General features: G+C 35.6%; 1 protein-coding gene across 2 annotated transcripts; it reads right to left on the reverse strand.

Annotated features, from left to right (window-relative positions):
- Window positions 1–1218: 1218 nt before the first annotated feature.
- On the reverse strand, window positions 1219–18423 carry LOC133848032 (alpha-protein kinase 1). Of its 2 annotated transcripts, none has more exons than XM_062283398.1 (5): window positions 18296–18423; window positions 13306–15498; window positions 11110–12092; window positions 9014–10038; window positions 1219–7723 (listed from the first exon to the last, which is right to left on the reverse strand). In XM_062283398.1, the coding sequence occupies exons 2-5, from the start codon at window positions 14398–14400 to the stop codon at window positions 6642–6644; spliced, it is 4185 nt and encodes a 1394-aa protein (XP_062139382.1). In that variant the 5' UTR covers window positions 14401–15498; window positions 18296–18423; the 3' UTR covers window positions 1219–6641. The 2 variants fall into 2 exon arrangements, with proteins under 2 accessions (XP_062139382.1, XP_062139383.1); XM_062283399.1 differs by lacking the exon at window positions 18296–18423 and adding an exon at window positions 16267–16465.
- Window positions 18424–19940: the final 1517 nt, after the last annotated feature.

The following is a 19940-nucleotide window of genomic DNA, read 5'->3' on the forward strand; positions in this document are numbered from 1 at the left end:
ACTGTTTTATTATCGAGAATTTGTTGTAATATATGTTGGTTTTTTTTTTCTTTTTTGATGTTTATTTGCTTGTCATTTTTTCATTAGTTAAACTAAATGCTTTAAAATTCAACTATTAAAAACGTTCAACACAAGAAATGTAAGAAAAAAAACATTTATTATTTATTTATTATTATTAGATTATGATTTTCTTTTTATGATTTTTTTGTTTGAGCAAATTAGGCCAATTTTTTTTTTAGGTTTTTTTTTTTCGTTTCGTTTTAAAAATTACATACAATGTCATTTACATAGATGAACTATAATTATATTTCTTTAGTTTTTCATTATTCGTTATTTTTGTTTTTGTTTTTCTTTATGTAACTTTTGTTTTATGCATTTATTGTTTTATTACCATTACACATTGATATGAACCACACGAGCCCGTTGAGAACATCAAAATCAAACACAAATAAAAGTTTTAAAAATATATATATATGTATATTTTTTATAATTTGTTTGTTAAGTGAAAAATCAAACGCGTTTACAAATTAAAATTATTAATATATATTTATATAAAAAAGATTAATTAAATGTTTTCTGCTGCTGAAATGTTAAAATTAATATATAGATTCATAAAAATAAAGGATTTATTAAAAAAAAAGAATAATAATAATAACATTAAAATAATTAAGAATTTATTGCAATAGTTCTTCTTTTTTTTTGTTTTCATTGATTTTTTGTATGTTTTTATTATTTATTTTTAAACATAAATACGTATAACAGCAGCGCGAGTTTTGACATGGTTTTCTGGCCTTTCTCTTTACTCTATATGATATACCATACTATAATATATATATATATACACATATATAGATCGGTCTGTATATATGCATATATATATTTTTTATATATTTCTCATTGTTTTTACTTTTACACACATCGAATTTTGTTATTGTTTTAATTGGTAGCTTACATAAAAACTAACACTAAAAACAGACACATTTTCGTTTAATTTCTTTTCTTTTTCCGTTTCTTTTTTTTTATTATTTTTTGTTTTAATATCATATTTTTCTTTTATATATATATATATTTGCTTTATATATAACTAATTTAATATATGTACGCTTTTATGGTTTATGTTTTTGTTTTACGATAAACATTTACGTTTTATTTCTTCTTTTATTTTTTTTGTAATATGTTAAAAATGCTTCTAAAAATTGTTTACCATATACATATATATTTTTTTTGTTTTCCGTTTTTTATTAATTGTTTTTATTGTACACGCTACACACTTAATCGTTTTATATATATATTTTTCTTTTGTTATTTTTAACCATTTCGCATGTTTTTCAAAAATTTGTTTTCTTCACGTACATTTTCTGTTTTTTTTTTTTTTTTTTTTTTTTTTTTTTTTTGTATAATACTGAAAATACGACTAGACATTCATAATATATATAAATATGTTTGTTGCTTTTGTGTTTTGCTTCGGCTTCTGCGCTTCCATCTTTTCTCTGTCTCTATATAAATAGATATAGATTTATATAATTTATTTAAATATATATTTCGTGGGCTTTAGGTTTTGTTCAGATTGAAATTGTTCGGCTTTGTTTGGTTATTTTGTTGTTTTTGTTCTTGTTTATTTCGTTCTCACTTTTGTTTTTTGTTTGTGTTTTGTTTTTTAATATTTATCGAAAATGCTTTAAAAAACTTCGTGTTCAACTCGTACTGGATCAGTTACTAGTTTTGGTTTTTTTTTATATATTTTTTTTTCTTTTTCAGTTTTTTTATGTAGAAAAATAAGTACAACAAAATTGTAGAGAAAAAAGAGAAACGACAAAAAATCAATTCCAACAAAATTCAAGTTTTACAGGGTATATTCGACTTTTGTGCTATTTTTCTTTCGTTTAGTTTTTTTCCCCCTTTCATTCATATTTTTTTTTAACAACAAATTTTCTTTCATTTTTTTTTGTTTTTTGTATTTTGTAATAATTTATATAAATCTTAGGCCATTAAAAACAATTCATTTTTTTCATTTCGTATTATTATTATTATTAATATTATTAATAATAGAAGATTATGCGATTGGTTTTTTTACGTTTAGTTCGAACTACACATTTAATTAAATGTATTTTATGTATATATACTATATGTATGCGTGTATATGATTATTATTTTTTTATAATTTGCATTTCCATTTTCCTTTCTCATTCGGCTTTCGTTTTCGTTAAATTTCTTTCATTCCTTTTTCGCTTTACAATGCTTTTTGCTTTTAATCTTTTACCAACCCACAAATTGAAGACGTCTTAAGATCTGATTGTTTAATATTTTCCACGACTAACATTTTTTTTCTTTTCATTCTTGTTAGGTACATTTACACAGAGAGAGAGAGAGAGACGAAACAAATAAAAGAAACACAAATTTGTTTAAATAAATTAAAGAATTTACGACATTTTTCTACGCTCTTTTGATATTTTTCCGCACAACATTTTTCTCATTTTTAATTATAGTTTTCTTCTTTCTTTTTTTTTTGGGCTTCTTTTAATGCTGAGTGGGTTCGTGTGTGTGTGTTTGTGTTGTGGGCGTGGCGGGTTTCTTTCTTCTTCTTCTTCATTTTTCTCTTTCTATCAATTATCTAAAAAAAAAACTTCACCCAAGTTTTTTTTTTATGTTTTGTTCGCTTAAATTCATTAAGTAATTCTTGTAGTAAAAAAAAAAATTTGCAATTTTTTTCAATCTCAGTGTTTTTGACTGTGTGTGTGTGTGTGTATGTGTGCGTGTATTTGTACATATATATAGATGTATGTATATGCCTATAAAGTTTTCTTTTTTTTATATATATCATACTTAAGTTTTTTTTTTTTTTGTATTGCAGAAAAATTTGGCGTCCAAGCCTTTTGTTTTGAAATTTTCGAGGCTTGGTTTACACTTAAAAAATAGTATTTTCATTTTCATCTAGATCGTCTGGCTTCTTCATCTTCTTGCTACTTGTTTTTTTTTTTTTTGTTTTTTCATACACTTCGAATAATATTAAAGTTCAAGTGTTTCGTTTTACTTTCGCTTAAGAGAATTTCAATATATATATATATATATAGAGATTTTTTTGTTTGCTTTTTTATTTCTTTTTAATATAATACAAAAAATTTGTTCACTTTTTTGTGTGCGCAGTCGTTGAGATTTTTATTTTTGTTGTTGTTGTTTGTGTGTGTTGTTTTTTGTTAAGGAAGTGCAAAAGTTTTTTTTTTTAATTTTCTGTTGTGTTTGAGAAGTTTTTCATTGGCTTTCCATTTTTATTATTTTTGAGGGGAGGGCGGGAAAAAAATCGTGTCTGTGTGTTGTGGGTGTGTGCAGTGGGGCGAGATACAGCTTTTGTTGTTCACTTTTCTTCACTTCTTCTAGTTACAGTATATAAAATAGATTTCATATACAAAAATTATTTATTTTTTTTGTGTTTCTGTTTCTTTTTTTTTTTTTTTTTTGGTTTGTTTGTGTTTTTTTTTGTTGCTGGTTTTCAGATTTTTGCCGGCTCTTGAATTTTTTTCTGAATTATGCATGAGTAAAGACAAGCTGTCCGATAAAGTTTCCCAACTTTGTGTTTTTCTCCGGTTCTCTTTTACTTTCACTCGCTTTTGCTCTTTCTCTCTCACTCACTTTCTTCGAAAACTATTATATGAAGGGGTGTGGGCAGTGCTGTTTACCGAATCAATTCCCCAGCAAAAAAAAAAAATGGAAAAACTAACCTATGCGAACTCAGCTCGCAGCGCGTTTCTGTTGCTGAAATTTGTTGCACTCGCTTCCCATGTCATTAGTTTGCAGCTGTGTGAAAATCAATGCAATCGCACAACGCTAGACGAATCTCTGCTGGGGGGAAAGGGGAAGGATTTTCTGAACTACACTTGAAATAAATTGCTATGCTATTTAAACTTAATTCATTTCGTTTTGTACGTTCTTTTCATATATGTATCCCAAAAACTGGCAGACGTATGTGTTTATTCTTCATTTAATTTCAACTAATCTCTTTATAATATTATATGATTATTCATCTAAAGTAACTCAAGACAGTGCGGAAGACATTTCGAAGTGGTCTATTAGTGAGGGGGCGGTCTCGAGGGGAAGGGACGTAGGGTTTGTAGCGCCTTGGTGGAGCAAGCCATAAAATGCATAATTGAAAATAGTTGTTATGAGTGCTTGCAGCTGTTGTTGTTGTTGTTATTATTGCTGGTGTGTGTGAAGTGTTGTGTATGAGTGTGTTGCATTCTTGTTGTTGCAACAACAATTTTAAACAACTAACGTTAAGCATAACAAACAAAAGTTAAGCAACAACAAACATCGATTATGTTTTCATCCACAGCGACACAAAACAAACAAAAAAAAAAAACGTTTAAGAACGACGCAAACAAAGCAGAAACGCAAAAATCAAACATTTCTTTCTCTTATTTTGTTTTCTACGTTGTTCTACTCTAGCAACTATTATTTTTTAGCTAACATTTGCAACTACAATAATAATAATAATAATGCTTATATATGTGTAGTGTTCTAAGAATGAAAACCAAACAACGAAAAACAAAATACTTTTCGTTTACTTTACATCTGCGTTCGTAAACGTTTCTCATTCCCTTACGACTTTTCCTTTTTTACTTTATTTAACATTAAATGCTTGTATATGATTTAAAGTTTTTTTTCTTTTTTTTTTAATTTGTAATTTGCGCTAAAACTTTTTGTCAACATTAACGTTTTGTTGCCATCCACGCAGCTTCGTAAACGTTTTTTTCTTCTTTTTTGCTAGCCATATTCATTAGTATTCCATTTATATATGAATTTCGTTTAGTTTTCTTCTTACTATATATATTTCTTTAACACTTTTTATGCAAATCGTGTTTTTTAATTTACATGCGAAAGAGTAAAACGAACAACACAAAAAATAAAATAAAAAGGCATAACGAAAAAAATAAGAACAAAAAATTTCATTAAATGCAAAAAATATACCTCTATATTATTATTTTTTTTTGTTTTATATATGTATGTATATATGCTTAGATCATGAACGTAGCATTAAATATATTATAGACTATATATATATATATATTCTATATGCTATTTAGAGTTGCCTTGTATGCAATTGTGTGTGTGTGTGTGTGTAAAGCATGCTTTTTGCGCTTATGACTAACAAAAAAAATATATTAATGAAATTGTGCCTTATTTATATGCTCTATATATTAAACATGTATGTGTAAGTGTGTGTGTATGCAAATTATTTGTAAAAAAAATAATCCATTAATTTAATCAAAAACTTAGCAGCTAATTAAGGAAACCACATTAATTTCAATTTAAGTTTAAAGCACAAAAAAAACTTGCAAGTTTTTTCTTTCATTTTTTTGTTTTTTTTTTGCTTAAATGTTAGACTACATAATTCGAATTCTTCGTTTCATCATAATTTTACTCATATTCTTTTTTTTCGTATTTTAATTTTATAAAGCAGCTGTGTTAGCAAAGAGTGGTGTGGGGGGCGGGGAGCGGGGAAGGACAGAGACTGTGTATTTGAGAATTGCACATAAAAAAGAATTAAGAATTACATTAATCATATCATAATACGCTATATATAAGTATATATCTCTATATAGAAGGAGCATAGTAGCGGGTTGGTTTTTTTTTGTTTGGGGGAACTGGGAGAGGGATGGAAGAACAAAATACTGACAATATTAAAAAAAAAATAAAAATTACATTTTTTAAGGTTTTTTTTTCTTTTGGATGCATTGAGAATCTTTTCTTTTTTGTTTTGTTTTTATAAAGGCGATAAAATACTGCAAATAAATCTTGGAGCGGAATTCTGCACGCGTCCATTTAAAAAAATTATGTATATATGTAAATATGTTATATAAAATAAAATAAAATTTTGCATATATGCAAATACAGCAAAAACACTTTTTTTAAAGAAGTTTGTGTTCTTTAAGGCAAGTTTTCACTGTACTCGCATATATATTCACAAATTGAGTATATTGAAAAAGTTGTTAAAGAATCGCAAAGAAAAACAAAATAGAGAATAGTTATAAAAAATTAAATAAAAAAAAAAGAAATTGTAACGAGATCAAAACGAAAATCAACACAATTTTCAAGTGCGTGCAAAAGAGCGAGACGGGTAGATATAGTGAGTGGGAGTGAGAGAGAGACACTGTGTGAGCGAGTAAACAATATAAGCTAGCACACAAAGACAAAGACAGCTAGACACAAAGAGAGACAGAGAGAGAGAGAGAGAGAAAGAGATTTTTGTTCGAGTTGTTTGTTGTTGTGTGTGAAAAACAGTTAAAAAGAGGGAGACAGACAGACACTGTGTGAGTGTGTGTGTTCGAGTGTGTTTGTGTGTGTGTGTGTGATAAGAGACAGTTGCATCTTACTTTACCGCGATTTTCCATTATAGAAACAACTACAAAATACAGTTACAAATACATTTTACACATTGATTTAGTTTAAGATCACGTTAAGATCACGAGCGCGACAGAGATAGCAAATTACTATATATATATATATATGTATATATAGATGTATGTATATATACGTGTATGTATATAAAAGTTTGAATTTGTATGGTTCGATTTTGTTTTGTGTTTTTCTTCTCATGCATTTAAGTGTTTGTTTTTTTTCTATGTTTTCGTATGTTTTCAATTTAATCAATTGTAGATGAAATTGGCGGCATCGCAGAGCGCATCGCTATCGTCATCGAATTTACCATTCATGGCATAACTGCTCGACGCACTGCCATAGACCCATTCCTTTTTGATGAAATCGCCATCGGTGGTCGACGATGATGTATTATGGAGGCCACCCAACGAACTGTGATCCAAGCGAAAATCATCATCGTCATCGGGATACAATTGCACCGGGATGCTGTCGCGTATTGAATGCGGTTCAAAGAGATTACCGTACGGTGGCAGCGAATGATTTAGATCGACATGATCGTCGACAAGATCGCTATCGAAATTCGAGATGCGAAATTTCGAACTCGGCGGCGATTGTGGTGAATGCGGTGCGGCGGAATCTTCAAACATCACCTCCTCCTTGATGAACATATCGTTGGAATTGTCACCCGATCCGGATGAATAGAGATTCGGTTCGACTTTGATGATTGCGGCTGTTGCCAGGGACGGTGATGATTTCTCATCGTCATCATCATCATCGAAATGATTATGATGATTGTGATGGTGATGATGATGATGAAGCGCTTGTTGCTGTTGAGGATGTTGCTGCTGATGATTGTTGCTGATGTGCTGCTGTTGATGATTGTTCGCCTGTTGTTGTTGATGTTGATGACTGTGACTATGATTATGATTCGAGTGCTGTTGCAACTGTTGCTGCTGTTGTTGCTGATGATGTCCGTTTGTGGTTGCAGCAGCAGCACGCATTTGTTGCACGCTCGCCTCATCCTCATTATCATTGTCATCGTCATCATCATCATCGTCGTCCATGTCCGCCAAATGACGACGTCGGTGGTGGTTTCGGTGGTTATTACGCTGCTGCTGTTGCTGTTGTCCCGCGACAACACGTTGCTGATTGCTCTGCGCCGCCTGCTGCTGCTGCTGTTGTTGTTGCTGTTGCTGCTGATGATGGTTGCGCGTGCTGCGTATTATTGTGGAGCCGCCCAGTGCCGCCGATGAGGCAATCGATAGCGGCACACCCGTCGCCTTGGACACCAGCACGGTGGAGGAGGAACACGATGTGGATGAAGATGATGGCGATTGCGCCGGCGAACCAACTGCAAGCAAGCAAAGCAAAGCATTAAATCGAAACGTCATAAATTAACCAGTTTGTCTTTTCCAATTTAATTGCATGTTATACAACAAAAAGAATGCCTCTCAACCTGTGCAGTTTAGTTTGTTTTTAAACACTTTATTCTGCCAGCCGCATTCTTTGCGTGTCTTCTCTAATAACGAATAACTCGCCTGCGTAATAATCAGTTTGCTTTCCTTATTGTTTGTCCACTTTTCGCTTAATTAGCGAGCATTCTTCTTTAACAAGCGGTTGTTGTCCCCCTACTCGTTAGTTTTTAATACAAATAGTTCAACTTTCTAACTTCAACTAGTGCTTCCCATTCACCTTTTTTATATGACTTTATTAATGTTGTGTATCTTCTCCATCAATTATAAACAATTCTTTGCTCAAGTAATATCGACAATCCACACTTTTTTCTCTATTTCAATATCTTTCCCTGTTTAACAACTATTGAGTTTTCATTAATATTCTCTCATTGTTACTATAAATTTGCACTTTTCGTATATCACTTTATTTACTTTGTAGTTACTTTAAACCTTTAAAAAATAAAGTTTTATTAACTTTTTAAGTAGTTTTCTCTTTACTCGCAACTTTTTCTTTCGACTATTTCTCTATAATTTTGATACACTTTAATTATACTAATACATTTGTTTGTATTTTGAGTTTTACTTGTCACTCCGTACTAACGTTTTGAATTATACTATATTGTCCTCTTTGAACTCATCACTCGCTACTAAACTTTAGTCGTTACTTGCAACTCTATTAACACGCTGTACACAATTGCAATCAGTTTCTAGCACTTTTTACTCTCTTCTCCAAGCTCCGATATTTTAAGTTAAGCTCCTCTTCAACTCTGGTCGGTTCTAATGATTCCTTACTCGTTACTCGCTGTGCTTCATACTATATCGACCTGATGTTACTCGTTGCGTTCATCTTTTTTGCGATTTTATAAATAACGAAAACCAAAGTCCGAAAAATCTGGTCTATTTTAAATTTTTACTCGTTACTCGCCACTTCACATTTCACTCATTATATTATCTTAAATATAGCTAGCGATTCCCTATCCTTAAACTATTCTTCTCGTATTGAATCGTTAATCTGTACATATTGACCAGATTTAAAATAATTTTACTCGTTACTCGCTTCTAAGTTGCTCGCTACAATAATTATTACATTACACTCTTTGTATCAATCTAAATTAAGCGAGCCATCGCATCTAAGCTAGTCTTCTCTGATCTAAATCGTTACTCGCTACTCGTCACTCGTTACTTACCGCCCGTCTGTTGAACGACGCTGGCCAACGCTGAGCTGAGCGTGCCCGTCGAGTGTATGATGGGAGTTTTGCGCAGCAACTGCTGAGCGAGATTGCTGCTCGCTGCACTGCCTGCAACTGTTGCTGTTGTTGCGGCAGAAACAATGCTGCTGCTGCTGCTGTTGTTCGTGTGGCCATTGTTGATGCTGTGCATGTTGTTGCTATGCTGACTACTGTTCGTGTTGCCGCTGCTGCTGCTGTTGTGGCTGGTGTTGCTGCTGTTGATGTGGTTGCCATTGCCATTGCTGTTGCTGGTGCCTGCACCGCTCTGTATGACCTGTGTGTGCAGCACACTCGAGCAATTGCCACCGTTAGCGGCATCTATCACCGGCGCCTGTTGCTGTTGCATATAGTTCTTGATGACAATCGAACGCGGCGGCGCAACAATATATTGTTGTTGCTGCTGCTGTTGTTGTTGCTGATGTTGTTGCGAGTGTTGCGATGAACTGGCCGAATTCGAGTGCGGCTGTTGTAGCGAGGCATTCGAGGAGGATTCATTTGACGAATCCTCGCCGGTGGTTAAGCGATTGTTATTGGTCGACGAATTATGCAGCGAAGCAGCAGCACCAACACCGGACACAACACCATCGTGTTCATCCTCACTCAAGCCCGACTGTTCGTCCAGTTCCATTTCATGTGACTGCAACTGTTGCTGCTGCTGCTGTTGGTGTTGCTGCAAATCGGGTTCGATTTTAACAGTAGCTGCATTGTTGATGTTGCTGCCGTTGCCGCTGCTACTACTGTTGTTGCTGCTGGCGGCGCTGTTGTTGCTGCTGCTACTGCTGCTATTATTGTTGTTGCTGCCGCTGCTGCTGCCGTTTTTGGGCTGATCGCGTAGATGGACCTGCATGTGTGTCTGCAGCGACGATTGCGTGTGCAGCTTCTTTTTGCACACCTTGCACTCAAACGGAAAGTCGCCAGTGTGCGTGCGCGCATGAATCTTCAGATTGTAGCGCTGTCCAAAGCCCTTGCCACACACATCGCATCTGAAAGAGCGACAGAGAAAGAGAGAGTAAGATTAATATGGAGAACAAGCAAGTGTGGCATTCATTTAAAAATATATCAATTTAATATACCACAAGAAGTATACCAAGGGTTATATTTGGTATATTGTTATACTAATATATTCCAAATATACCATAGATTACTAAAATATAATTAGGCGTTTTTACTCGTACAGAAGTATTTCTTTTATAACTTCTACATTTTTTATCTGATCGCAACCAAATTCATGAATATAGTTATTATTCTATTTGAAATAAACTTGATGTGCGTACGAATATAACAAGTGTTGCCAAAAAAAAAAGAATTATAGCTTAATCATTTATAGTTTCTGAGATCTACGTCTTCATACAGACGGACGTTGATCAAGAATATATACATATATTTAATGGGGGTTGGAGATGGCTGCTGTTACATACATTACATACATGTTTAAGCAAACTGGGTTTACAAAATAATATATTATTTTGATACTACAAAAATGCAAAATCAACAACTATAAAAACTTGAATTGAATCGATTTGATATCAAAATAATAATATCACTTATAGGCTTAATAACAAACTAAATAAGCGTAAGCTGAAGGGGGAAAAATGTGTTAGAAAAAAAAACAGCTTGATTTGATATTGGAACTTTTAAAATGAAGAAAATCAGCTATGAAAGTATGTTGGATCATAATAAGTTCCATAATTCTTCAACTACTATGTGAAAGCTCGAAATCTTTTCAAATTCTGTGTGAAATGTACATATTCACTTCTTCTTGGATGATCAAAATATAATGATATAATGGTAAACAATATAACGAAATTTGGTGTGAAATGAATATGTACTTGGCTGATTTTGAGGAGACAAATATAATGCTAGGCAATCATAATCTATCAATCTGAATTAATGATTATGGTAAATAATATATAACAATTTTTGCTTAAAAATTGATCACAAATGATTGAATAAATGTTTAATCTAATAGTCCCTACACAATTGTTATACTTTCTGCGAAAAAAAAAGCAATCGTTATTTTGATTCCCTCACTTCCTTGGCTGAAGGATACTCACTTGTGCAGCTTGACGCCTGAATGGAGCTTGGAGTGTCCGCGCAACGAGGCGAGCGCACTGAACACCTTGCCACAGATCTCGCACGTCAGATTCACATTCTCGTTGTGGATCTTCTTGTGGACCTTAAAGTACTCAAAGCTCATAAACTCCTTGTGGCACACCTCGCATTTGTATTTGTGCCGCTCCGACTGTTGGCCAGTGTGGACGCGCATATGCTTGATGAAGTTGGGACGAAAGCGGACAACACGTCCACAGATCTGGCATTCGTAGGGTTTGCAGCGCAAACAGTGCTTCTCATAGTTCTTTAGCGATTTCAAGACCATGTTGCAGATGGCGCACTTCATGTTGTTCGCGTGCCCGCTGCGATGGATGTCAAAGAGCTCTTTAGAGTCGAACTTTTCCACGCATTCCATGCACTGATAGCTGGTCGTCGATGTTGCCACATTGCTCGTGGCTGGCGCTGGTTTAATGGACTGATGATGTTGTTGTTGCTGCTGCTGCTGCTGTTGTTGTTGCTGCTGTTGTTGCTGCTGCTGTTGTTGTTGCTGCTGTTGTTGCTGGGCAAGCGCTATGGCAGCCAATTGTTGCTCATTGCTGGGCGATGGCGTAGCAACAGTTGTTGCTGTCGTTGCTGCAGCGGTTGCTGCTGCACCAGCAGTTGATTGCTGCTGTTGTGGCGCCGCTGCTGCTGCCGCCGCCTGCAATATGAGCTGAGCCGTCGGTCCGCCCGTCTGTTGCACCACATTGAGCACCGTCATCGGACTGCGACTGATCACCGCCGCCGCCGGCATTCGCACATACGTGGCACCAGCCAAACTGCTCATCGTCGCATTGCTGATGTACACGGGGCGACGTTGCAGCTGCACCAATGCCGCCTCCGACACCGGAACCGCCAACGCGCGCGTTGTAGTGCTCACAATGCTTCCGGCTGGCAACACCAGTTGCTGTGTCCCCGTCGTGTACTCCAGTTGCTGCTGCAGCGTCTGCGGAGGATTAAGGAAATTGATTAATCTCTGCTTTTTAACAATACATACTTTTTAACAGACAATGCTCGTAATTACTTGATTGACTTAACTTCATTCTACTTAGTTGCGGAAATTCTTATTGAAATGTTATTTCTATACTTTTTCATTTCAAATATATCTTAGATATTATCTTATTTGCTTCCTTACTTTTTCATTCCCAATATATTAATCGTTCCTAAAGTTTTTGAACTGTTTTAAAGAGAACTTAAAGAAACATATATGTATGTAAATATAAAATCGTATTCACTTATTCAATGTTTCATTACTGATGTATACTGTTAATCTTTATAAAGTTTTAGAGACAACTTGAAGCAATATCTATAAAATTTTATTAAGTTGTTTATATTTTGATGAAATTCAATAATATTCAAATTAAATATATCTTAAAATGTGGTAAGTAATTTTTCTTTAACTCTACTTATTTATAGAAACTTTTATTAAAATCATATTTACTTCATTAGTTTTTCATTCTTAAGCTGTTTTTAGAAAGAACTCAGAGACACATATAACTATAGCTATAACACTATGATCAACAATTTGATTTTGTGAAATATAACTTAAATCTTGAAACTTTTTGTTTAACGTTAACTATAGAGATTTCATTTAATATTCAAATTAAATAAATACGTGTAAATAACTATTCTTAAAATGTTGTAAGTAATTTGTTTCTACTCTTTACTCAATAAATATGAATATAGAATATAAAAGTCATTTCAAAATAAAATGAAATTCCTACAAATCTTTTGTCTTATTTATAAGCAATCTACCTTATCCCTTGTGTAGTCTCTCTTACTCTAAGATATTTCTGATAACAACATTATGATATAGATATAACTAAAAATTAGGATAGTTTAGTTTAATGTTAAATATCATTGTGTGGAATGCAACCCTATAAAAATATAGATAGTAGAGGTATTTCTCAATATAAACTAAAAATTGTTAAGCTAAAATCATAAAGCTTTACATATTTGACCATATTAAGGAATATCGAGACTTCACTTTGAAAGTAAAAGTTAAAGTATTTAACACTAAAAAATGTTTAGGAAAAGTTATAGTATTTCACATTATCATATTTAACACTAAACTATCGAATTCTTTAGATATATCTATGATTTTTCGACCTTTCAGTTCAGCCTTTCAAATAGTTGCTGTTGCTGTTATCGATAGCTACCTCGAGTTGCTGTTGTTGCGCTGTTGTCGACTGCGCCATGTGCTCATCCTCGTCCTCGTCCTCCTCATCTTCCTCTTCATCGTCGGGCAGCTCGTTCAGCTCCAGCTTCACCTGAGTCTGCAAATGTTGCTGCAGTTGTTGCTGCTGCTGCTGTTGCAATTGCTGCTGTTGTTGGTGGGGATGATGTTGATGTTGCTGCTGATGATGCGGATGGTGATGCAGATGTGTTTGCGTGTGCTGCAAGTGTGTTGTTGCCGCCGTTTCGGGCTCCTCATCGGCTTCGGCTGCCTGCGCCTCCTCCTCAATGTCCTGCAGATTCTCATCGTTCAATTCGGGATCTTCCTCCTCCTCCTCTTCGCCCTCATCGTCCTCGTCTCCATGATGATGATGATGATTCTGATGTTGCGTTAACTGCTGATGATGCTGTTCATCATCATCGTCATCGTCCTGCTCCAGTTGCTCCTCTTTAATGTCGCTGGCCGAGAGAACAGAGTTGCCACCACTGCCGCAAGTGGTTGATTGTATAATGATGCGACGTCCATTGAGCAGATGATGTTGCTGCTGCTGTTGTGCGCGATGTTGTTGCAGCAACAGTTGCTGTTGATCTTCAACACTTAGACTGTTGTTGCTGTGATTGCTGTTGCTGTTATTGTTGTTGCTGATGATGCTGTTGTTGTTGATGTATGGGGAAGCGCTGTTGTTTGTTGTGGTTGCTGCTGCTGCTGCTGCGGTTGTTGCTGTCGTTATTGTTGCATTTGTTGTCGGTGGGTGGTTGTCGAGCTTGGACGCCGCCATGTGAAGCTGCTGTTGCAGCTGCAACTGTTGTTGCTCGTCATCCTGCTCCATGGGAGCATCTTGTAGTATAAATTCGATTTGTTGCGATAATGCGCTATCATTGATGGCAATCAGTCCGTCCATATCTTTGGCGGCAACGTTTACGTTGTTGTTGTTATTGTTGTTGTTGCTGCTGCCAGTGTTGCAGTTGTTGTTGTTGTTGTTGCCGTTAAACAGCGATGGCAGCGTTGTTGTTGTTGTTGCTTGTGTTGCATTTGTTATGCTGCTGCTGCTGTTGTTGTTGATGTTGATGCTGGCCATGGCAACAACAACAACAGCCAAGAGAACAACAACAACAACGACGACGGCGACGTTCGAAAATTGTTGTTGCAAGCTCGACTGCTTTGCTTCTATTATTAAATTTTGTAATTTATTTATTATTATTTACGTTTCGGTTTTAATGCGAGTCTCTCTCGCTCTCACTCTCGCTTTTTTGCACTCCTCCACACTCTTGCTCGCTCGCTCGTTCTCACTCACTTCACTTGCTTGCTTGTTGTTGTAGCGTTCTCGTTGTTCTTGTTGTTATTGCACGTTTGCTGCTTCTTCCTCTTCCGTTTGCGTTTGCTGCTGCTTCTTCTTGTTTTGCTCTTGCTGCTGCTTCTTTTTGTTCGTCTTCTTCTTCTTCTTTAGCTGAGTCTACTTCTACTGCGTTTACTTCTGTTATTGTTGTTATATATTTGTTTGTTTCGTTTGTTTTGTGTTGCACTTTATTTGCATTTATTTCGATTTAAAGCAAATTAATTCGCTCGCTGCTGCTGCGCTGCCTGCGTCGGTCATGCGCTGCTTTTGTTTGCTTTCCACGCGGTGGCTCTGGCGGCGGCTGCTGCGACGTCGCTGCTATTGTTGTTGTTGTTGTTCTTGCTGATGTTGTTGTTGTTTAGCGCTGCTGCTGCGGCGGCGCCTTTGCTGGCTATCCACATATTTTCTAGCGCCGCACCGCTGCCTTTGCCGCTGCGCTGCTGCCCGCTTCGCCGCTTTGGCCGCCACTCACAAACACACACACACGCACACAAACAAACACGTCAAAAATGCTTTTATTTTTCACGTTGATTATTGTTTTTTTCGTTCTTTTTGTTTTTTTGACGCCACTTTAGTTTTATTTGTTTTGCAAAACCAAAAAAAAAATGAGATGCAGCGTTTGTTCTTAATTTTTCCTTTGATGTTTTTCGGTTTTTGTTTTATTGTTATTGTTATGTTTATTGATTTGCTTTATTTAATTTGCTCATCAAGTGCTTGGTGCTGCTGCTTCTTCTTCAATTGCTGCGGCTGCTGTTTCTTCTTCTTCTTCAACTACTGCTTCTTCTTCTACTGCTGCTGCTGCTGCTTCTTCTTCTTCTTCTACTGCGTCGTCGTCGTCTTCTAATTTGCGCAATTAATTTTATTATTATTATTTCGGTTGGATAATTGCGCGTGTATCAAAAATTTAATTGAAATTTAATTTCACATTTTGGTTTTTGGAATATTTTAGTAAATGCGTTTTACAAAAATCATTTTCATGTTGTGCTCCCTTTTTTTGCTCTTGCTTGCTTCGCTTCGTTCGTTCGTTCACGCTCTTTCTCTCTCTCTCACTCAATCACTTGCCCTCGCTCTTCTCCGCTGCCAACAATACTCTCTCTCACTCACACTCGCATATATTTAGCGAAATAAACGCGCGCGTGAACAGCAACAAAAACAACAAAAAGGAAAAAAATTAATTTTAGGCTTTTCCACAACAGTTTTTCAATTTTGCTCCATTTTCTTTCTCTTTGCTCCATCTTTCTTTCTCTTCCTCTACTTTTTCTTCTATCTCGCACGCACACACATTTTGACCTTTTTCCTTTTCCTTTGCACGCTTTTCACAATCGTTTCGACTTCTCTGCTACTGCTTCTTCTTCTCCCTACTTGCGCCTTGTTCTTTCAGCTTGTGGCCTATTCCTTTAGCGCCCTCTGTTGTTCCATGTTTCCCCTTCTCCTTTTTCACTCACACACACAGAGTCGCTCACACAAACACACGCATAGCAATAAAAACGTCAAACTTGAAAATGATTTTCGGTTATTTTTGGGCATGGAAATTTTCCCGTTTTTCCAATTTATTTATTTATTTTCATTTTTTTGTTGCTTTCTGTTCTGTATTGTTCTATCGGTTACTTTGCTTTTAATTTTTAGTGTTTTGTTGCTTTTGCGACGCGACCGACGGCAAAGCAAAAGATTAGCGGCTGCGCTGCTTTCCTCCTACTGCTACTGCGGCTGCCTTTGCTGCCGTCGCCGCTGTTGTCGTTGACGCTGCTGTCAGCTAGTGATGCAAAATCATCGTGTCGCTATCGATACTATCGAGGGTTTAGTTTATGCTATATTTATGTTATATTTTGGAAATGTTAAAAATTTAAATTTTGGCTATTTTTCAAATGAATTTATTTTTTAATTTATTGATTTTATTAATGTAAATTTTATTTTTATTGGCATAATTTAAATGTACCATTCAACTGAATTGGTGTTTTAAGTTTTCAAAGCATCATAGTATCGATACTATCGATAAGTGAAAATAATTTCAGGAAAGTCGATGTTATGCTAGCACATCACTAGCCTGCGTCTTTTACTCTTCCCCTGCTGAGTAGCACAACAACACAACACAACAACAAAAATCACGTACAAAGAGCCGTTTTTCAATTTTACATTCTGTGTATTGTTGTTGTTGCCTGCTGTTGTTCCTTAATGATTCGACCACACGCTTTCACACTCACATTCGTTGCAGGGTTGCTTACGACCAACCTACCAAAAAAAAAGTCAACACTATCGTCCCAGTGTTGCCAAACGTTAACTGTCGGCTGCCGGCCGGTGTTGTGCAGTGTTCAATTTGCGCAAAATTTGAAATCAAGTGTTAAACGGATATCAACAAAAACGGATATAAATACTATTCCAGAAAAAAAAAACAAAGATTAATAAATTTATATTTTAACGAAGCTTTTTTATGGCAATTGTCTGCTTGCTATTGCATCTTATGCTTTACACTTGCTTCGCCTTGTCTTCTACTTTTTTTCATACACACACATACACTCGCACACATTAAAAAGGACAGCGCGCTTGGAGCGCAAGTTTTTGGCTGCGGCAAAAGTGAGCGACAGAGAACGAAACAAAACGAAACGAGAGCAAAGCAAAGTGGACTTGTGAGAGAGCGGCAAGGCAAAGCAAAGCAGGAAGGCAGCCAGAGAGAGTGAGTGAGTGGGAAGAGTGTTCAGCAAGTGGAGCGCAGAGCCGTTTCATTTCGACAGTTTTTGAATTACGGGCGCTGCAGTCGCTGTCGCTGCCAACTGCGCGTCGCTGCTTGTTATTTTAGCTTAACACTCCAGCGACAGCAGAAGCAGAGCAACAACAACACCATCACCTTCGTTCGACCGAGAGTCAATTTTCAGCCTCAGAGTGTCATTAGAGAGACAGAGCAAGAGAGAGAGAGAGTAAGAGAAGGGTGGCAAATGTGTTGTTGTTGCTGCTGTTGCTTGCCTTTGTTGGGGAATGGAAGGGGAAAATTGGGGGTGGGTGGGTAGGTTGTGGTGGTGGCATTGTTGTTGTCCGGGGGCATTGGGGGTTGAATTTGATGCTAGCAGGCGTTGCTAAATTCCACAAACTCACACACACACTTGCTTAGCAAGGGCGCAAATTAACACAATATAAAACCAAAAAAGAAATTCTGAATTTTGTGTGCGCTGCTCAAAATTGCGCTGCTCTCTGTGTTTACATATATGACGTCTTCCCTCTCCTTCCCACTATTTGCTTCCATTTCTACACACCTCCCACACTCACTCACACTAATGTAATATTGGGGTTCTGCAATTGCTCATAGCGCAATCTCTCGCCTCATTTTGTGTGTTATGTTTATATTTTCTTTTGCCTATTTTTTTCTTTTCGTTTTTATCTTTTGCGCGTTTATTTTGGCTCTGCTGCGGATTTGGGCTGCCTTTTCAACTGCTTCGCTCACACACACACATGCAAGTACACACATACGAGCCCACACACACACACACATACGCGACTACAACAAAACACAGTGCAGGCTTTTTTCCTCTTTTTGTTTTTTTTCTTTTTGTGATTAACAGTGTCGTTTTATTTTGTCGCACTGTGCCTATCTTATTGGTTTGCTGTTATTTTTATTTTGTTTTTGGTTGTTGCCACACACACTTACACTTAACATCACATTTTTTATCACTTAAACTATTTCGTTACGGGTTTTTTTTTATTTTATTTGAAAAATTGAGTTTTGCAACAAATCGCTGCATTAGTGAAGGTGGAGAAACATCGTTGGGACTCCAGCTATCGATGTATCGATGATTTCTTGCGATACTTTTCAAAATATCGATTGAGAATGGCAAATATCGAGTTTCCCTACTTTCTTGCTGCAAATTTATAAATAATCTTGCTTAAATTAAACACAGCTGGGTTAGTATACAGTAAAATAAGGCGCTTAAAAAAATTGGTTGTTTCATAAGAACCTGCTTTTAAAAAATAATAATAATAGGATGCAAACATAAATACGCTTCAACTTTTAGGAAAAGTTTCAACCTGGTTACACTTTTACAGTATTTTGGTATATTTCCAGTCTACGAACGCGTCGAACATCTCAAACGCGAACGCTCGCCGTGTCTAAATAAATATAAATAATCGCGTAATTTTTAGCCGTATTTCATATTTAAAAAGAAATCCAGTCGCGTCTAGAACAATTTGTTTACAAAATTCAAGTGTTTTCCTCCCGCTCCAATGTGAAAATATCGAAAAAAAGTGAAGTGAAAAATCAAGTAACGGCATTTTTCTTGGCGGTGAAAAGAAGCTTGGTGTTCAAAGTTTGAAGCTAAATAATACCGAAGAACACCGGAGAACCGGTGCATTTTATATTTCAAAGTGTATAAGCAAATATTACACTTTTCTACCCTCATTAATTTGTTTATTTCGAGTTTAAGTTTGCGTTACGCATTATGCAAAAGTTAAATTAAAAAAATAAGCGCTTTAACTTCGCCCGGCGACCAGGTTTTACTTTTCGTCGATCGCGCCGAACTTCGTGAACGCGTATGCTCGCCGGGTCTAAATAATTAAAAAGTTTTCTTTTTTTTTCGCGGTGTTTGTGTGTGTGTGATTTTTTGTTTGTTTTTTTTGTGATAAATATTGCCTTCAAGAGCAATATTGTTTTCTCTATTCGACAAAAAAAAAATAGAAAAAGTGCTTGATGGAAAAAAGTAACGGCAGATTCCTTTACATGTAAATGATGGCGGTGCGAAGCTTGGTAAGTGACAATGTTATATTTTTGCATTAAAAAAGTAATTTTAGACAATCGCAATATGATCTGTTGTATTTAAAATTGCAATTTTACTTTCTTTTTTTTCAACTGCATTTAGTTGAAGGTGTTGCACAGTTTGTTTTTTGACGTAGCGCATTCTGCGCTCTCGTTACGCATTTTGCGCTCCCGTTACGAATTTTGCGCTTACGTCTTTTACGCTTGCGTTACGTTGCGCATTTTGCGTTTACGTCGTTACGTTGCGCACTTTGCGTTATATCGTTACGTTGTTCGCCTGTCGCCGCTTTGTTAAGTAAGCGGAACTTAACGAGTAAACGAAAACATTTAAATTTAAATTTCCAACTTTGACGGTTAGGCGTTACTAATAAAAGACATCATATTTTCGCCAGTTTTATATATATATTTATTAATATATATATTATATGTGTTTTTTTTTATAGTTTATTTCATACGTATTTCACTTTTATAAAAAAAAACTTGCAATTGTCACCTAAAACTACACAATAAACTTAACATTTAATTCTCTCAGCTCCAAAAATGA

The sequence above is a fragment of the Drosophila sulfurigaster genome, chromosome X (genome assembly GCF_023558435.1).
Source record: "Drosophila sulfurigaster albostrigata strain 15112-1811.04 chromosome X, ASM2355843v2, whole genome shotgun sequence".
Taxonomy (NCBI): Eukaryota; Metazoa; Arthropoda; class Insecta; order Diptera; family Drosophilidae; genus Drosophila; species Drosophila sulfurigaster.

Excerpts from the sequence above, each read along its gene's own strand:
- LOC133848032 (XM_062283398.1), bottom strand. The coding sequence starts at position 14,400 with ATGGCCAGCATCAACATCAACAACAACAGCAGCAGCAGCATAACAAAT. Across the intron at positions 12,093-13,305 it reads CGCAACAACAGCAACTCGAG|ACGCTGCAGCAGCAACTGGA; the intron begins GTAGCTATCGAT and ends AATCCTCCGCAG. Across the intron at positions 10,039-11,109 it reads TCAGGCGTCAAGCTGCACAA|ATGCGATGTGTGTGGCAAGG; the intron begins GTGAGTATCCTT and ends TCGCTCTTTCAG.